At 38.3% G+C, this 16,757-nt stretch overlaps 1 protein-coding gene and 1 long non-coding RNA gene across 2 annotated transcripts in view; one reads left to right on the top strand and one right to left on the bottom strand.

Moving 5' to 3' along the window:
* COL23A1 (collagen type XXIII alpha 1 chain) overlaps positions 1 to 16,039 on the top strand; it is a gene marked incomplete at its 5' end in the record, with an annotated part of 306,180 nt that extends 290,141 nt beyond the window's left edge. The window contains 5 exons of the mRNA XM_083351737.1: positions 3,035 to 3,088; positions 4,369 to 4,455; positions 5,278 to 5,340; positions 9,922 to 9,960; positions 15,976 to 16,039. Coding sequence (XP_083207863.1) covers positions 3,035 to 3,088; positions 4,369 to 4,455; positions 5,278 to 5,340; positions 9,922 to 9,960; positions 15,976 to 16,020 — 288 coding nt within the window. The 3' untranslated portion in view covers positions 16,021 to 16,039. The remainder of the gene's footprint in view (positions 1 to 3,034; positions 3,089 to 4,368; positions 4,456 to 5,277; positions 5,341 to 9,921; positions 9,961 to 15,975) is intronic.
* LOC310636776 lies at positions 12,229 to 14,274 on the bottom strand. The gene is made up of 2 exons (XR_014491792.1): positions 13,974 to 14,274; positions 12,229 to 12,961 (listed from the first exon to the last, which is right to left on the bottom strand). It is a non-coding gene; the product is annotated as an uncharacterized lncRNA (long non-coding RNA).
* Positions 16,040 to 16,757: the final 718 nt, after the last annotated feature.

Here is a 16,757-nt window from a genome sequence, read left to right on the forward strand (position 1 = left end):
ACCTTGTTTAATTCTAAGTTCTACTCTGGTTTTTTAAGAAAAGTGGATTGTGATTACTAGGTAGATGTGGGCCTACCGCTTGTGGAGTTGTAGAAATGTTCGCAAAGAATGAGTCATTTCATTTCATTTTATTTCATTAAATTTATATGCCGCCCTTCTCCCTGAGGACTCAGAGTGGCTCACAACAATAAAAATTTAAAAACATAATTGATGTTGAATTTAATAACGGCAGCAAGACTTTTGGTTTCACAATATTGGAAGAAGGAGGAACTGCCTACTATAGAAGAGTGGACTTTAAAAGTTTCAAACTTGGCAGAAATGGCAAAAATTTCAGCATACCTGAAAGAACAATCGCAACAGAAATATATTTCGGAATGAAGAAGATGGATTGAATATATTCAGAATAAATATGGGACTAAAAAATTTCACCTAGCATATGAATTAATATTAGAATTATAAGATGTACTATTATTTACCTATGTGTAAAGGGAGTTAAAGTGCGATAGGATTTAAAGTGTATTCATAGTTGGTTAGCATATTTTAGTTTAAGCTTGTTAGAGGCAATACCCTGCTTTCAGGTCTGGGAATTCGGGGGGGGAGGGGGGATGTGGGGGGAGGGGGAGGGATGTAGTATACTTAAAATGTACTGTAAAACTTTTCAATAATAAAAAACATAGAGTAAAAAATTTAAAAGAGAATTAAAAAATAAATACAAAATTACAAAACAATTTAACCCAGTAAAAGCCTAATTAAAATTGTAGTCAGTCCAGGCCTGCTTGTTGGAATAACCATGTCTTCAGGTCACGGCAGAAGGACCGAAGGTCAGGGTCCATCCGCAGCTCCGGAGGCAAGTCATTCCAGAGGGTCGGTGCACCCACAGAGAAGGCTCTCCCCCTGGGGGTCGCCAGCTGGCATTGCCTGGCCGACGGAACCCTGAGGAGGCTGACTCTGTGGGAGCGAACCGGCAATGGGAGGTTGACAATGGCAGCAGGAGGTCTCACAAGTACCCCGGGCCTAAGCCATGCAGGGCTTTAAAGGTTATTACCAGCACCTTGAATCACACTTGGAGGGTAACCGGAAGCTAATGCAGCTCGCGCAGGAGTGGTGTAACATGGGAGTACCGAGATACTTCCATAAGCACCCGCACGACCACATTTGCACCAGTTGAAGCCTTCAAGGGCAGCTCCATGTAAAGAGCATTGCAGTAATCCAGGCGAGAAGTGATGAGGGCATGGGTAACCGTGCATAGGGCACCTCGGTCCAAAAAGGGGCGCAACTGGCACACTAGGAGAACCTGTGAGAAGGCCCCCTTGGTCACGGCCGTTAGATGATCTTCCAAATTAAGCCGTGAATCCAGGAGGATTCACCTTAAGTCTCCCCTATATACTTTTGAATAACATGCAAAAAAGTTAGAATTCTGCTAATTTAGTCCTTCTAACTCACAGGTGTCAAATGTCATGTGACATGTCATGTGACATGTCATGATGTATTGCAACTCTTTTTGCATTGCCGGCAATGGGGTGGGCGTGGCTTTGGTATGATGAAATCGGCCCACGGGCCAGCAGTTTGACACCCCTGTTCTAAATATCCTCTGCTGCTTTTTGTCATTTTGTAGCTTTATTTATATAAATAATAAATTATGTTATGCCTGCTTGAGAATTCATTGGGAATATATTATGACGGTGCTGAAAAAATCAGCTTACAACCAATTTCCAACCATTTCTGGCTTTCACAGCATTTAGTCACATGATTGCCATTATACTCAGTACAAACTATCCTGTGCCTGACCTGAGTTTTTCACCCTTATGCAGAGCAGATTGTAGAGGAAGGGATTACAAGAGAGCAAGCTGTTTGCTGTTCCACACCCTGAAAGCAATGTGATGATGCCACCAACAATGGGAAGAAGTCAGATAAAGGAGTGATTGTGTACAGAAACTGCTTACTTCCCTCCACCCTCATAGTGAATCCACAACTCTGATCATATTGCTTTTGATGTGAAGAAGAGCAAACATCTTGCTCTCTTGAAATCTCTCTCCAACCTCTGCACTTTGTGAGTAGGGGTGGGAGGAAGGGTCAAGCAAAAGAAAAAAAATTGCCTAAAGAATTTGTTTGCTTCCCCCTCCCTCACAGAGTAGAGAGAATGGAGAGGAAGAGACTACTGCAAGCTGTTTAGTAACGCACCCATGGCTCCCAGCCTGGGCTCTGGCACATTTGCTTTGCTTTCAGTGCGTACAAGATAGTAGTAAGCAAGCCCTGGAGCATTCCCAAGGCAGGAGTGTTTAAGAGGCAAACAAAAGCCAAAAGTGTGAAACTGAGTGGACTTGTCACTTTCTAGCCAGAAAGCACAATCAAGGTCACCTAATTCCCCATTTTAGCAACCACTTAGTTTAGCAACAGGGTTGCTGGTCCCAATTAAGGTTGTTAGGCAAGCTCTATTTGTAGTATTTACAGTAAACTTTTTCCTTCAGCTGAATATTTGGGGGAAAAAGCAGTCTTAAAGTAGGTCATTCACTTCGGTTTTATAAATAAAAGACATAAACTGAAAGATGGCAGGATGCTTGGGATTAAGTCTTCCAGGTTTTCTGTTCGCGGGATTATAGTGGCTATCGGTCATAGTTTCTGTGTAAATTAAAAACTGAACTCTAAACTACACATGGTTTTGAATTGGAGATATCAGCCTTCTCCATATGGTCCCTATCATTAGGATGTCATAATGCACTGCTGTTGTCCTGTTCACTGAGTTTGAGTTCTGTGCCATCTAGTGGCTTCTTAAGAGATTTGAATATTATACACATCAGAACCACTATTAAGAATCTGTAGTGTGGGTGGGTGGGTGGGTGGTTGGGTGTGTATGTCTGTAGGTGTGCAACCTCATGCATATACACATCAACACACACAAAAAATGTTTCTTCTTTCTTCTGAGAATGATGCTTGGCTGTACTTATTTCAAAGAAAGGAATGTGTTGTCTTTTGCTTTATGATTAATGCTATTCTTGAGTATTTGACTCTAAATGCTGCCAATGTGTTTCTCTAGGGTTTCCCTGGCCTCCGAGGAGAAAAAGGAGAAAAAAGTGAAAGAGGAGAAAAGGTTGCTATCACTTCTAATTCTCTGAATAACGTTCTTGTCTTCTTTTCCGCTCTTCAAAAAAAGCTATCCCTGTACCTTTGTTCTCCCATATAATCTAATAAAATCTATTCATTATAATATATGTGTTTGAGGCCTAGCAAGGTATTCTAAATACTTAACACTATATATATACGGATGACGGATGGGATTCCGTCGAAACGTTGCTCCTACACCTTCAATTCTACGCGGGAAAAAACCCGAATGACCAAAGATCCATCCATACATACATACACACACACACACACACACACACACACACACACACACACACACACACACACACATATATATATATATATATATATATATATATATATATCCATTATATTCTAACAAGACTAAATCAGCACAGTATTTTGTACAAATATTATCCTTCACTTAATGAAAAAACATTCAACGTATTTAATTCAAACAATTCATATAATTAAAATAATACATAGCTGCACATTTTGTACTGGAAAATTTATTTTTTAAAAAAAATACACTGAGTGTTTTCTTATTTTATTCCCACATCTTCATAAAACATCTCTGCTCTAGGAAATTGTCTTATCAAGAACATATAAAGTTCTCTTTATATGTTCTTGATAAGAACATATAAACCCTCTTCCTTGATATGTTAATTTCCCACATATTTGTATAGGGAAACATTTAAAAATGAATATAAATTCTAACATAACTTGTGTTAAACCCACATTTATATTTTCCACATTGTAAACTCTTCATTATAAATTACAGATCTAATTTAGGCTTGGCAGCACACATTTAAACTCACATTTAAATAAAGCATTTTTAAAAAGTCATAATCTCCTAAAATTATCAACTCTACTCTGAGATTACAAGCAAGAATATCTGTGTGTTGATTTTTATGAAATTTTGGGCACTTTTTTTTGGCCATTATTGTTTATTTGCTGGTGGCCTGAAAAAGTTGCTAACTTTAATCTAAACCTCTAAACCTTCTTTATTTGGTACCTAACAATATCATATATAGGCAAGTCCCCTATGGTAAGAGAAAACATCTTAATTTTTATTGAGCTAATTTCTTGGATCACTGGCTTCATATCGATTGTTTATATCAGTCAAATGTTTCTATAGGAAGGGTCTGAAACTGTGTCAATCATTTAATACAAATAGAACATTCCATAATGCAAAAGCTAAGAAGAACTGGGTGCTAGCTGAAGGTTGAGACATTTGCCATTCAAATTCTTTAAGCATATATGTATACTTTTATTTAATGTCTATAGGGAGAAAGAGGATTGCCGGGCAGAAAAGGAGCAAAAGGACAAAAAGGAGAACCAGGGCCTCCTGGATTAGATCAGCCTTGCCCAGTGGTATGAATTTTTTAATTTTTTTTTGGGGGGGGGGAAATGTTCTTGATATGTTTGAAAACTTTAGTATAAGAAGCAATCTATTTCAAAACATTTGGAGAGAGAGGCTGTTTGGAACGAAGTGTCTAAGTGAATTCTAATACTTCTGATTATTGGCCTTTCTTATGCCACAGACTGGAATGTGCTTTTGCTCCCTAATATTAGAACAGATGGCTAAAAACATCTCACAAGCCATCCTGAAAACCACACTCCTCGCCTGTCATTTTAGGAGAATACCATTTACTTTATTAAAAAAAGAGAAAGGCCTTTGTTCTTCCTCCTGTCACCTGTCAGTTTTATCCTGAATGTCCTGAAGCCTCTGTAGAAAAAAGTGAGCAGCCAGCAGGCTGTGGTCAGAGTCCCTTGGTTGTGGCTTCCAATTTTGGTCACATCACCAAAATTCCATTTCCAAGGGCACCATTATTGTGATTTCTCCCCCTGCCCTCGAAAAATAAGGATGGCAGAAGGAAGCCTCTGCAAGTCAAACTGCTTCCAATGTCCACTCTTTGAAACACCAACATCCCTCCCCAAAATGCAGGCCTTTGAGAGGAAATGGAACAGCTTGCCTTCTTTCTGCTCCCGTTCCTTCCCTTTAAGACAAAACAAAACAAAAAGGTTAGGGTTGAAGGAACTTGATCAGCTCCATCAGGTCACGTCACTTCATCACTAGAAGGCCTCTTCTTGGGAGGTTGCCCACTCCTGCTATAAATTTCAGTCAATCTCTGAATTTTTATTTCTGCTCCTTCTTCCTTTCCTATTAACCTTCTCTCCATTTTCAATTAACAGTTCATTTTTAAAGGGGAGCCGGGTTTACCAGAACTGGATGGTGTGGAAATGCTCTGTCCTTTGGTACAGTATCTTTCTCTTCCTTCCTTCCTCCTGCATGACTTTTTCTGCTTGGCATATTCTCCCTTCCTCCCAGCCTGGAAACTATTTTTCTCTTTCACAGAGAGTGACTTACTTAATGCTCATGAAAAACAACATACATATTTTAATACAAAGCTTTATTCGGAAAAAGTATACAAAATGTATACTTTTTCTGAATAGAACTTTGTATTAAAATATATAATACATATATTATTATATGTAGCATCTGGTACCACTGAAAGATAAAGGGATAAATGTAGATTCTCAAACAACATTTTCCCCAATGTGTGCCCTGGAAGTAGCTTGGCACAGTCCCCTTGGCATTCCAAACAAAGGCTAGGCATGGTGAAGGGTTCAGTTTGAGTCTCTGGTTTCTCCATTTAAAAGGTACCAAGAAGCAGATGCTTATTTATTTAGCGTATGGCTGGTCACACACAGAATTAAAAGCACTTCATATTTACAAGTTAGAACAGTTAAAACAATTTTTTTTAAAAAAAGAAGCAATTATAAAACCTAAGAGGAAAACAGAAATAACATTTCAGAGTTTAATGTCGAGTTTGGAGATGCTAAGAAAGGCAAAATAGAATTTAGAAGAGTATGCCAAATTTGGAGTGTCACATGGGTTCTTTATGTTCCCAAGATCTAGCTATATACAGGGAGTGCAGAATTATTAGGCAAGTTGTATTTTTGAGGATTAATTTTATTATTGAACAACAACCATGTTCTCAATGAACCCAAAAAACTCATTAATATCAAAGCTGAATATTTTTGGAAGTAGTTTTTAGTTTGTTTTTAGTTATAGCTATTTTAGGGGGATATCTGTGTGTGCAGGTGACTATTACTGTGCATAATTATTAGGCAACTTAACAAAAAACAAATATATACCCATTTCAATTATTTATTTTTACCAGTGAAACCAATATAACATCTCAACATTCACAAATATACATTTCTGACATTCAAAAACATAACAAAAACAAATCAGTGACCAATATAGCCACCTTTCTTTGCAAGGACAGTCAAAAGCCTGCCATCCATGGATTCTGTCAGTGTTTTGATCTGTTCACCATCAACATTGCGTGCAGCAGCAACCACAGCCTCCCAGACACTGTTCAGAGAGGTGTACTGTTTTCCCTCCTTGTAAATCTCACATTTGATGATGGACCACAGGTTCTCAATGGGGTTCAGATCAGGTGAACAAGGAGGCCATGTCATTAGATTTCCTTCTTTTATACCCTTTCTTGCCAGCCACGCTGTGGAGTACTTGGACGCGTGTGATGGAGCATTGTCCTGCATGAAAATCATGTTTTTCTTGAAGGATGCAGACTTCTTCCTGTACCACTGCTTGAAGAAGGTGTCTTCCAGAAACTGGCAGTAGGACTGGGAGTTGAGCTTGACTCCATCCTCAACCCAAAAAGGCCCCACAAGCTCATCTTTGATGATTCCAGCCCAAACCAGTACTCCACCTCCACCTTGCTGGCGTCTGAGTCGGACTGGAGCTCTCTGCCCTTTACCAATCCAGCCACGGGCCCATCCATCTGGCCCATCAAGACTCACTCTCATTTCATCAGTCCATAAAACCTTAGAAAAATCAGTCTTGAGATATTTCTTGGCCCAGTCTTGACGTTTCAGCTTGTGTGTCTTGTTCAGTGGTGGTCGTCTTTCAGCCTTTCTTACCTTGGCCATGTCTCTGAGTATTGCACACCTTGTGCTTTTGGGCACTCCAGTGATGTTGCAGCTCTGAAATATGGCCAAACTGGTGGCAAGTGGCATCTTGGCAGCTGCACGCTTGACTTTTCTCAGTTCATGGGCAGTTATTTTGCGCCTTGGTTTCTCCACACGCTTCTTGCGACCCTGTTGACTATTTTGAATGAAACGCTTGATTGTTCGATGATCACGCTTCAGAAGCTTTGCAATTTTAAGAGTGCTGCATCCCTCTGCAAGATATCTCACTATTTTTGACTTTTCTGAGCCTGTCAAGTCCTTCTTTTGACCCATTTTGCCAAAGGAAAGGAAGTTGCCTAATAATTATGCACACCTGATACAGGGTGTTGATGTCATTAGACCACACCCCTTCTCATTACAGAGATGCACATCACCTAATATGCTTAATTGGTAGTAGGCTTTCGAGCCTATACAGCTTGGAGTAAGACAACATGCATAAAGAGGATGATGTGGTCAAAATACTCATTTGCCTAATAATTCTGCACTCCCTGTAATCTTTGCTCCACACCTTTCTTAAAAGTCTTTCATTTGGAATTTCTGTAGCTCCGTGTTAAAGGTCTTTCAAAGTTTGGATCAGCATCTCACTACTTTGAGTATAGGAAACAAAATTCTGTAACACAGCCAGTCACAAAGGAGTTATTGCTCTCTCTCTTTCTCTCTGGCTTTTGCTTTGTGTGTGTGTTTGTGTGTGTGTGTGTGTGCGTGTGTTTAAAATATTTTAAAAGCAGGTTCTGCTAGACTATAAGAATATGTGAGCAAGTTGACGTGATTTCACACAGGATGTCAAAGACAACATTTAATTGATCTATGTTACTGCAGTGATACAGTATACAGATCTGTGTTTTAGCAATAAGGTTCAGCCAAATGTTCATAATATATGGCTAGTTTTCCCTTTGCATTAATGTTAAGGGTTCCTTGGTTTCTGTTGTACCCTCTTTTTCTTTCCTCTCTCTTTGCTTTGGCCCTGGGAAAGTAGGTTTGATTGGGCTGATTTCATGATCCACAGAATTATAGCTGTCACAACTTAATAATTGGTGGGAAATTGAGATGATTCAAAGCACCAGGACATTCCTTTTAAAGCCTAAATCTGGGCCATTTCAAATCACCTTTTTACTTCCTAACAAGCTGTTTGCTTCATAAGATATTTTTTCAGTTTTGTTTGATCCCACCATTGTCCCTTTGAACAGTATGCATCTTATTTCATTGGATTATTAAAGTTTGTATTGGTTGAACTACATAAAACAGCTAATGCTACATGCGGGTGCTCAGGGCAAACTCTTAAAATCTCAACAAAATCCTGGATTGGGAGGATATACCAACTCACCTCTTCCCAATTAGGTCCTCTTTGTCAGTCCAGTCTTCTGGTCTTCTCCATCTGTGAATATCATGGTTGACTTTAATTGTTCTATTTGCTTTGCCTTTTTTAAAACTCATGTCTGCTCTAATTCCTCAGTCAGGTTTTGTAATCAGTGATATATCAGCTTTAGTGGTTGCCATTAATCTACCCTGTCAGATGCTTAGGAGAAAATTCCAAACTCTAAAATCTGATGTCAGGTTCCATAAATAGTACTACTTTCTGTATTTTATTCCAACCTTTTTTACCTAAATGCCACAAGCTTTAATCTTATTTATTTATTTATTATTTTATTTAATTGAATTTCTATACAGGGCATATAAATAGAAGTACCAAAGTTAAAAAGGATTAAATTATTGCCCAAATTAAAACAATCAAAATATAAAAAAACATTAAAACCCTAACATTCCCCCATCAGGCCAGGCCAGCTTGTTCGAATAAATGGGTCTTTAACCCGCGCCGGAAGGAGCGAAGATCCGGTGCCATCCGGAGCTCAACCGGCAGTTGATTCCATAAGGCCGGGGTGCCCACAGAGAAGGCCCTTCCCCTGGGGGCCACCAGCCGGCATTCTCTGACCGGAGGCACCCTGAGGAGGCCCTCTCTGTGGGAACGCACAGGGCGGAGGGGAGTCGACGCCGGCAGCAGGTGGTCCCCGAGGTATTCCGGACCCATGCCATGTAAGGACTTAAAAACCATCACCAAGACCTTGAACCTCACCCGGAAGACAACTGGTAACCAATGCAGCTCGCGGAGCAAAGGTGTAACATGGGAGTACCGGGAAACTCCCAAGACAACTCTCGCGGCCGCATTCTGTACCAGTTGGAGCCTCCGAGTGGTCTTCAAGGGAAGCCCCATGTAAAGAGCATTGCAATAGTCAAGACGAGAGGTCACGAGCGCATGAGTCTTGTTTCTGCAAAATTGGTCAAGGGGCTTTCAAGCATGTTGTACATAGCTGCTCCAATGTTTACATAGCTAATGTATCAAGTGTGTGTCTGTCCACTAACTGGTAGTTGCAAACTGAAAACATGAACATGGAAGATAATTCAAAAAGATACCTAAGAAGATGCTAGTATTTCCTAATCTGCTCCCACTCTCATTTTAAGAAGGATATACAGTAGCCTTTGTAAACTTGTCATAAACTGCTATGGAGTTAAACTCAACAGTACGTCCTACAAGACTGCACAGGGGGATTTAACTTAGCTATGTTGCAACTTTTGTTGCCTCAAAGATTCATGTGATTCCATAAATCAAAACATTTTGATAAGATAAATGTGTACAAGCATCCAGATATTTGATTGTTTTAAGGATAATGCAACATTGTTTGTTCCAATATATTTTTTCTCCAAACCAGCACGATTTCTGCATGGGTCTTCACATTAGCTGCTCTTTATGGTAGCTGCTATAGACTCCCCAAAATCATCATTAATGAATTTGTTTCTTAGCTATTTTCCAATAATACAAAATGATTCTTTATTTCATTACAGGGTCCAGATGGATTACCAGTACCAGGATGTTGGCACAAGGTATTATAAATGTATTTTAGATATTTTTTTTTTGTCCTGAATTTGGATTGTTGTTAAAGCAAGAGCAATACAGTATATTCTGTATTGACTGAAGTAAATCTGGATCTTTGTGCTTTTAAAGCCATTGTTTTGCTCTGAAACAGTCTAGGAGGACCCATTTGTATTGCCCTCACATGTGTAGAATGGAGATGCTCTTTATATGATTAAGTATCCTCATTTCCAGAAACCACTGAGGAGAGATTCATTGGATAGAAGAGAATCTCCACTGCAGATGCTTACCTTTGTAGGGAATGTAAGACTAATATACACTCAAACCTTGAATGCAGGTTGATTTTCTTGTTTTTATAATAGCTGAATGGGGCTTATGGCTTTGAATTAATACTAATATAAAAGAGGACTAAGCCAGAGACAAGCAAATACCCCTTTCTATATATGTCAAATTTGCATTTCAAATTATAATTAGCAAGAACAGTTACGTATGTGGAATGTATATAATTTCAACCTGGATTCGTTCTGGCATAAAAATCTGGCTTTACTTCAGTTTCAAAATGATTTTGCATCTTGCTTTTCAGTTGCTTTTACATTTGTTTTTTAATGTGCTTTTAACCATTTGTTTTAAGCAAGCCTATGAACTTGGCGCATGCGAGTGGAAGGAGGGTTTCTGGCAGAAAAGCAACAACTTTCCTCTTTAACAAAAAACTTTCTTCCAATCATGTTCTTTACCCACATTTTTTAATAGATATTTTATTGGTTTTTAACTATAACAATCTCCAGTGCCTGGTGTACAGCGTGTTGTCTTGGTTTATAGTTTAACAAGAAAAAAGGACAGTAATAATTAACAGTCAATAATGATTAAATTTGATAATTCCATAATTACTATATTAATAATACATTTCTTTGATCTTCCGTTCTCCCATTTGTATTTTCCTTCTTCAACCTTAGCCAAAATATAATTCTTAATATTTTCAATATATAAATATTAGGTATAGGCATTATATTTATGCAAATAAATATAACATTTTTTTCAGCTTATATTATTCTCATAATCATCTTATTAGTTCAGCATACATCCTATTTTTATAATTTTTGTTCACTTAGATTCCCTTATATTCAATCCAATTCTTATCAGTCATAATTTCTTCATATTAGTCATCTCACTGTCTAATTTTTCCCATTTAGGTACATCATCCCAATATTTTATGTCATGCATTATAAAAATACTATACTTTTTATCTGCCTTATAGTATCTAGATATAACATCCTTTTTAATCAGTTTATATTTTACTCATATATTAATAAAAATTACATCAACCTACTATTTTAACATTTACTATATTATAAAACATACTATATTACTTAAATCTCATTATCCTTCTTGTTATAAGGCCCCTTTATGTTCGAAATTCTCTGTTCTTTTAGCCATATTCAAACAAATGTTTATTCATGTAACAGTCCATCTGGTAGGGTGAGTCAAATCTCTTGTATCTGTCTCTGATCTTCTTTTGCCAAGTAATTTTCCAAGTTGATGTAATCCGCTTAACCAACAGTTCCTGTATTTTTACAAATGATGTTGGGAATACAAAAGATGAAGTAAGTAAAATAAATTCTTTCTCTCCCCCCAACTTTAATAGTTCTAATAATTTCATTTTTCTTGTTGTATCAGAACCTTGTAGATTTTTTTCCTGTTTGTGTCAAATTGTAATTCTTTTCCTTTGTTATTTCATCAATTTGATCATACTCTTCTAGTTTGTAGTCTGCTGTCTGATTTATTTGTTCATTTGTTGTTATTTCCTGGGCATTTTTTTAATTGTAGATTTAGATTGGAAATATGCTTATTTAAATCCTCAAAGTTGTTTCGAATTTCATCGTGATTTGAATCTATTGTCATTTGTATTTGTCCTAACATTACATATATTTTCTCCGGGAAAGTATTTATCTTGCCTTGAAGTATTTGCTTGTGGAGGCGCTTGATTTTCCAGGCTAAGTCCTTCAGGAGAAAATATTGAATGAGGCATCCTGTCATTTTTTGATACGTATGTGATATCCATGTTGTCTCCCCCCTTCAAATAATCTTTCATCAATGTTTCAATTCAAAAGTCAATTTATCAGTCAGTCAAAATTACAGATTCAGTATATTAAGCCACTTTAAATCCTTCCTGCAAATTCTCCTCTAAAAGATTAGCCAAAAAGCCAAGGGTTTTTTTTTCATAAACAGTTATTTGGTTTAAGCAACAGTCCAGGTGGTTTTTTTTTTTCCTTTCAAACACTTTTTAATCTTATAGCTGGCTCTTCCTTTGTTCCCAGCTGTCTTCAAGGTTATTTGCAATTCAAAGGAACAACTTTTTCTTTGTTTCTGGGCATCCTGCCAATTTCTGAGTCCTTATTTGTTAGTGTTCTATTCTCTGATTCTCCACTACATGTCAGCAGTTATTTCTTTTTTCAGTTTTCTTTCATTCAGAAAGTTATTTTTGTTACATATTTTTATAATTCCATCAGAAATTTTTTAGGGTATAATCTTGACAGTTTTTTAGTTCCTAGATTTGTCCAGACTGAAATATTTTAAATCAAATTTTAGTATATCTCTTTCCACCTTTTATGTTAATTTGCCACTTCTGTCTGTAAGGGAATGGGGATATAGTCCCCTCCCTTCACTTCTGGAGGTTTTCTTGCTTTGGGAATCTTTTCAAGGATTTAAATAGTAGATTGAAGAAAGAACATCAGTACTCTCACCAATTCCAAGCACGCTGTTCACCGATGTTTAGGTTTGAGATCTGGGACTTCGGCTGCAAGCAGCTTTGGCTAGACTCTGAGCTCACGCTAGCCTGTCGGGTTCAGAAGTCTTTCCCTGGGTCAAATGAAGCAATTCCCATTGCTTCATGATCAACGGGGCACCCCTCCTTCACAGTCACCTCTCCGGGGCAACTTCAGACCCATCTAGGGTCCCCCAAGCAGGAAGAAACTAGCCGTGGGGATCGGACGTCCACTCTCACACGGCCATGCGCTGCAGGCACAAAAAACAGAAGTCCTCTTTACCCACATTTTGATTCACATACATTGGTCTTCATAAATAAAGAAGGCCTTCTAATTACCTTGAGGTTGAAAAGGATAACTGTTCACTGTCAACATAATATTGATTTTACTACTTTGCATGAGTTTTAGTACCTAGCAGCAAAACAGAGATAGTAGGATGATTTCCACAAACTCCTTTTTGTGCGCTTGCTAACTCCCCCAACACCTATCAAACATAGGATTGTTGTTAAAGCAAGAACAATACTTTTGTCATTTGTCTTTGAAAGAGAAAAAGGAAATGTGCTTTTCTCTTTAAATCTTCATACATCTGCCATGAACACTAAGACTATAGATTCTTAATGTTCCAAGGTTTGCCTATGTGTCCCCTAACGGCACTTCAAAATGCTTCATTTACTGCTCTTTAAGGACATGTTGTGATAGGGGTCTCCCGATACTCCCATGTAACACCTCTGCTCTGCGAGCTGCATTGGCTTCCAGTTGCCCTCTGGGTGAGATTCAAGGTGCTGGTGATGACCTATAAAGCCCTAAATGACATGGGTCCGGATTATTTATGGGAGCACCTTCTACCAGCGTCAACTTCCCATCGTCCTGTACACTCCCACAGAGAGGGCCTCCTCAGGGTGCCGTCGGCCAGGGAGTGCCGGCTGGCGGCCCCCAGGGGGAGAGCATTCTCTGTGGGCATGCCTGCCCTCTGGAATCAGCTTCCTGTTGAGCTCCGGATGGCTCCCGACCTTCACTCTTTTCGCCGCGACCTGAAAACCTGGTTATTTGAGCTTGCCGGCCTGGACTGAGGGATTGGAATTTTAAACTTTAGAATTTGTCTTGTTGGGGCTAATTTAACTTAATTTAATTTATTTTTTAATTTTGTATACCATGTTTTAACTGCCCTGTACACCGCCCTGAGTCCTTTGGGAGAGGGGTGGTATATAAATCCAATAAAATAAATAAATAAATAGCTCATCTCATAGCTGAGACCACCTTACATTACATTTGTCAGATCTGAGGTTGTTGTTAGCTGCGAAGTCATGTCCGACCCATCGCGACCCCATGGACAACATTCTTCCGTCCTCTACCATCTTCTGGAGTCCATTTAAGCTCACGCCTACTGCTTCAGTGACTCCATCCAGCCACCTCATTCTCTGTCGTCCCCTTCTTCTATTGCCCTCAATCTTTCCCAGCATTAGGCTCTTCTCCAGTGAGTCCTTCCTTCTCATTAGGTGGCCAAAGTATTTGAGTTTCAACTTCAGGATCTGGCCTTCTAAAGAGCAGTCAGGGTTAATCTCTTCTAGGACTGACCAGTTTGATTGCCTTACAGTCCAAGGGACTCGCAGGAGTCTTCTCCAGCACCATAGTTCAAAGGACTCAATTCTTTGGCGCTCAGCCTTTCTTGGGGTCCAACTTTCACAGCCATACATTGCAACTGTGAAAACCATGGCCTTGACTATACATGCTTTTATTGGCAGGGTGACATCTCTGCTTTTTAGTATGCTGTCTAGGTTTGCCATGGCTTTCCTCCCCAGGAGCAAGCATCTTTTAATTTCTTGGCTGCAATCCCCATCTGCGGTGACCTTGGAGCCCAGGAAAATAAAATCTGTCACTACCTCCATTTCTTCCCTATCTATTTGCCAGGAATTGAGAGGGCCGGATGCCATGATCTTGGTTTTCTTAATGTTGAGTTTCAAGCCCACTTTTGCACTCTCCTTCTTCACCTGCAATAAGAGGATCTTTAGTTCCTCTTCACTTTCTGCCATTAGAGTGGTATCATCTGCATATTTTAGGTTGTTGATATTTCTCCCGGCAATCTTAATTCCAACTTTTGATTCATGATCTGACGTTAAGGTGGTGTTTCTCATCTTCTCTCAATGCAAACTTTGCTATCTGCAGCCTCTGGTGTGTTTAGACTAATGGTGATAATGCAGAAGGGATTGAGACAATGTTCCAGAAGTTTCATAGCTATAAAGGGCAAGAGATGAAAAGACCTGAGTTTCTTTGGTAGTAAAATCCAGCTCAATGTCCCATAAGCTACATTAAAAGCAAACCATCCCTGCAATATTTGCTCCAAGAAAAGAGGATTGTGTCAAAGAATATGAATACTATAACTGATCAGTTCAAAAAATGCTAAAAATCAGGCATGGTTCCTCTCAGATGAACAACTTCTACCAATAGTAGCCAAAAGATGAAGTGCTAACTATTCCATCATTCTTTTCTTTACAGATTTGGGTTTGTGATCAGACAGCTAAATGCTTTATTAGTGCAAAAGACCAGCTTGAAAATAAAGTATGAGGCAGCAAGTTAACATCTGAGTAAAATCCAGTAATTATAAAACTGATTTGGTCAAGGTATAACATACTTTACTAATGGTAAAATAGTATTCAGCCATTCTAGGAGAAGTTCTTTACTTTCTGTCATTGGTTAGTTAATATGGAGCAGGTTTTGAAGGAGAAGCTTTGTTTTTTCTGTTAAGTATGATCATTATTAAATCAGATAGACATTTCTTGTAGAAATATTTAAGGAAACTGCATTTTACTGAAACAGTCTATGAAAGAAAAATGCATGCATGCCTGTGTTTTAAAACATGCATTGCTTTGTTTTGTTTTGCAGTGATCCTACACGCATGGACTATGTAAATAATAGTGAGATAAATGTTTATTTTTATTATTTTTTTTATACAAAAAGAAAAAAGTCACAAAAACAATGTTTTCAACAGTAATATATTGATCTTCTAATACTGGATATTGTCATATATGGATTTTTTAAAATATGGACATTCATGAGATCCACAAGACAGACTACAGACTGGCACATACCACACACACAAACACACAGAAGCACTCAACATTCTGAAACAGTCAGGAATGGATGTCACTTGCTGCTAATGCTATTGTGTGTATTAACCAAACTGAAAACACTTGTTTTATGCATGGAGAAAAAACCATCCCTGGACAATCTTTTTAGCTTTCAACTTTCTAACTCTGTTGCACATAGACACAGGGAGAGAAAACGAAAAAGAAAAAAAAGATTCAGCCCTAGAAATTGAACAAACTCTACCTTACGGATGAACATAGGAAGAATTTCCAATCTGGAAAGGTAACACAACTGTAACCACACTTGTTGCTACTTGCTTCAACATTGAAGAAACTAGTTTCATCCTGGGTCACTCCTGATCGGTTTCATGACCTGTGGCTGCTTCTCCTCCAGAAGAAAGCATCATCTCTATGAAAATCCCCACTTCACATCTTCAGTCTGTGACTAAAGTTTGAAAGATTCCTTTGTAGAACTTTATTTTACTGCAGAAATTCAGAAACATGAAACACCTCAACTGCCAAATCTTTTTTTTTTACTTTAACAAAATGAAGGATACTCTATAATATTCATCTCATTGTACAGATCTGAAAAATAAGTTTTGCTTTAAAAACAAAAATCCCATCATGGCTGCTCTCTTTTGCAAACCTGGAGAAGATACCCATTGTGCTGCTTAGTCTTCTGGAATCACAGAACTCAATAAATGCAGAAAACATTATTCCCACCCACCCACTAGTGAGTGTTTCATCACACCCATTTATATAAATATATAAGATTATACGAGTAATGTGAAACAACCTATTGTTAAAGCATTTGTAATTAATTTGAAATGGCTCTTTTCAGAAGGAAAAAGGGAGGAGCTCCATATTTTATACAAATTATATTTGTTAACAAGTACATCTTTCTTGCTTCAAAAAAGTTTGCCCCAAAAACCAAATGTCTCTATATACAACATGGTATTATTT

The sequence above is a fragment of the Vipera ursinii genome (genome assembly GCF_947247035.1).
Source record: "Vipera ursinii genome assembly, chromosome: 2".
NCBI lineage: Eukaryota > Metazoa > Chordata > Lepidosauria > Squamata > Viperidae > Vipera > Vipera ursinii.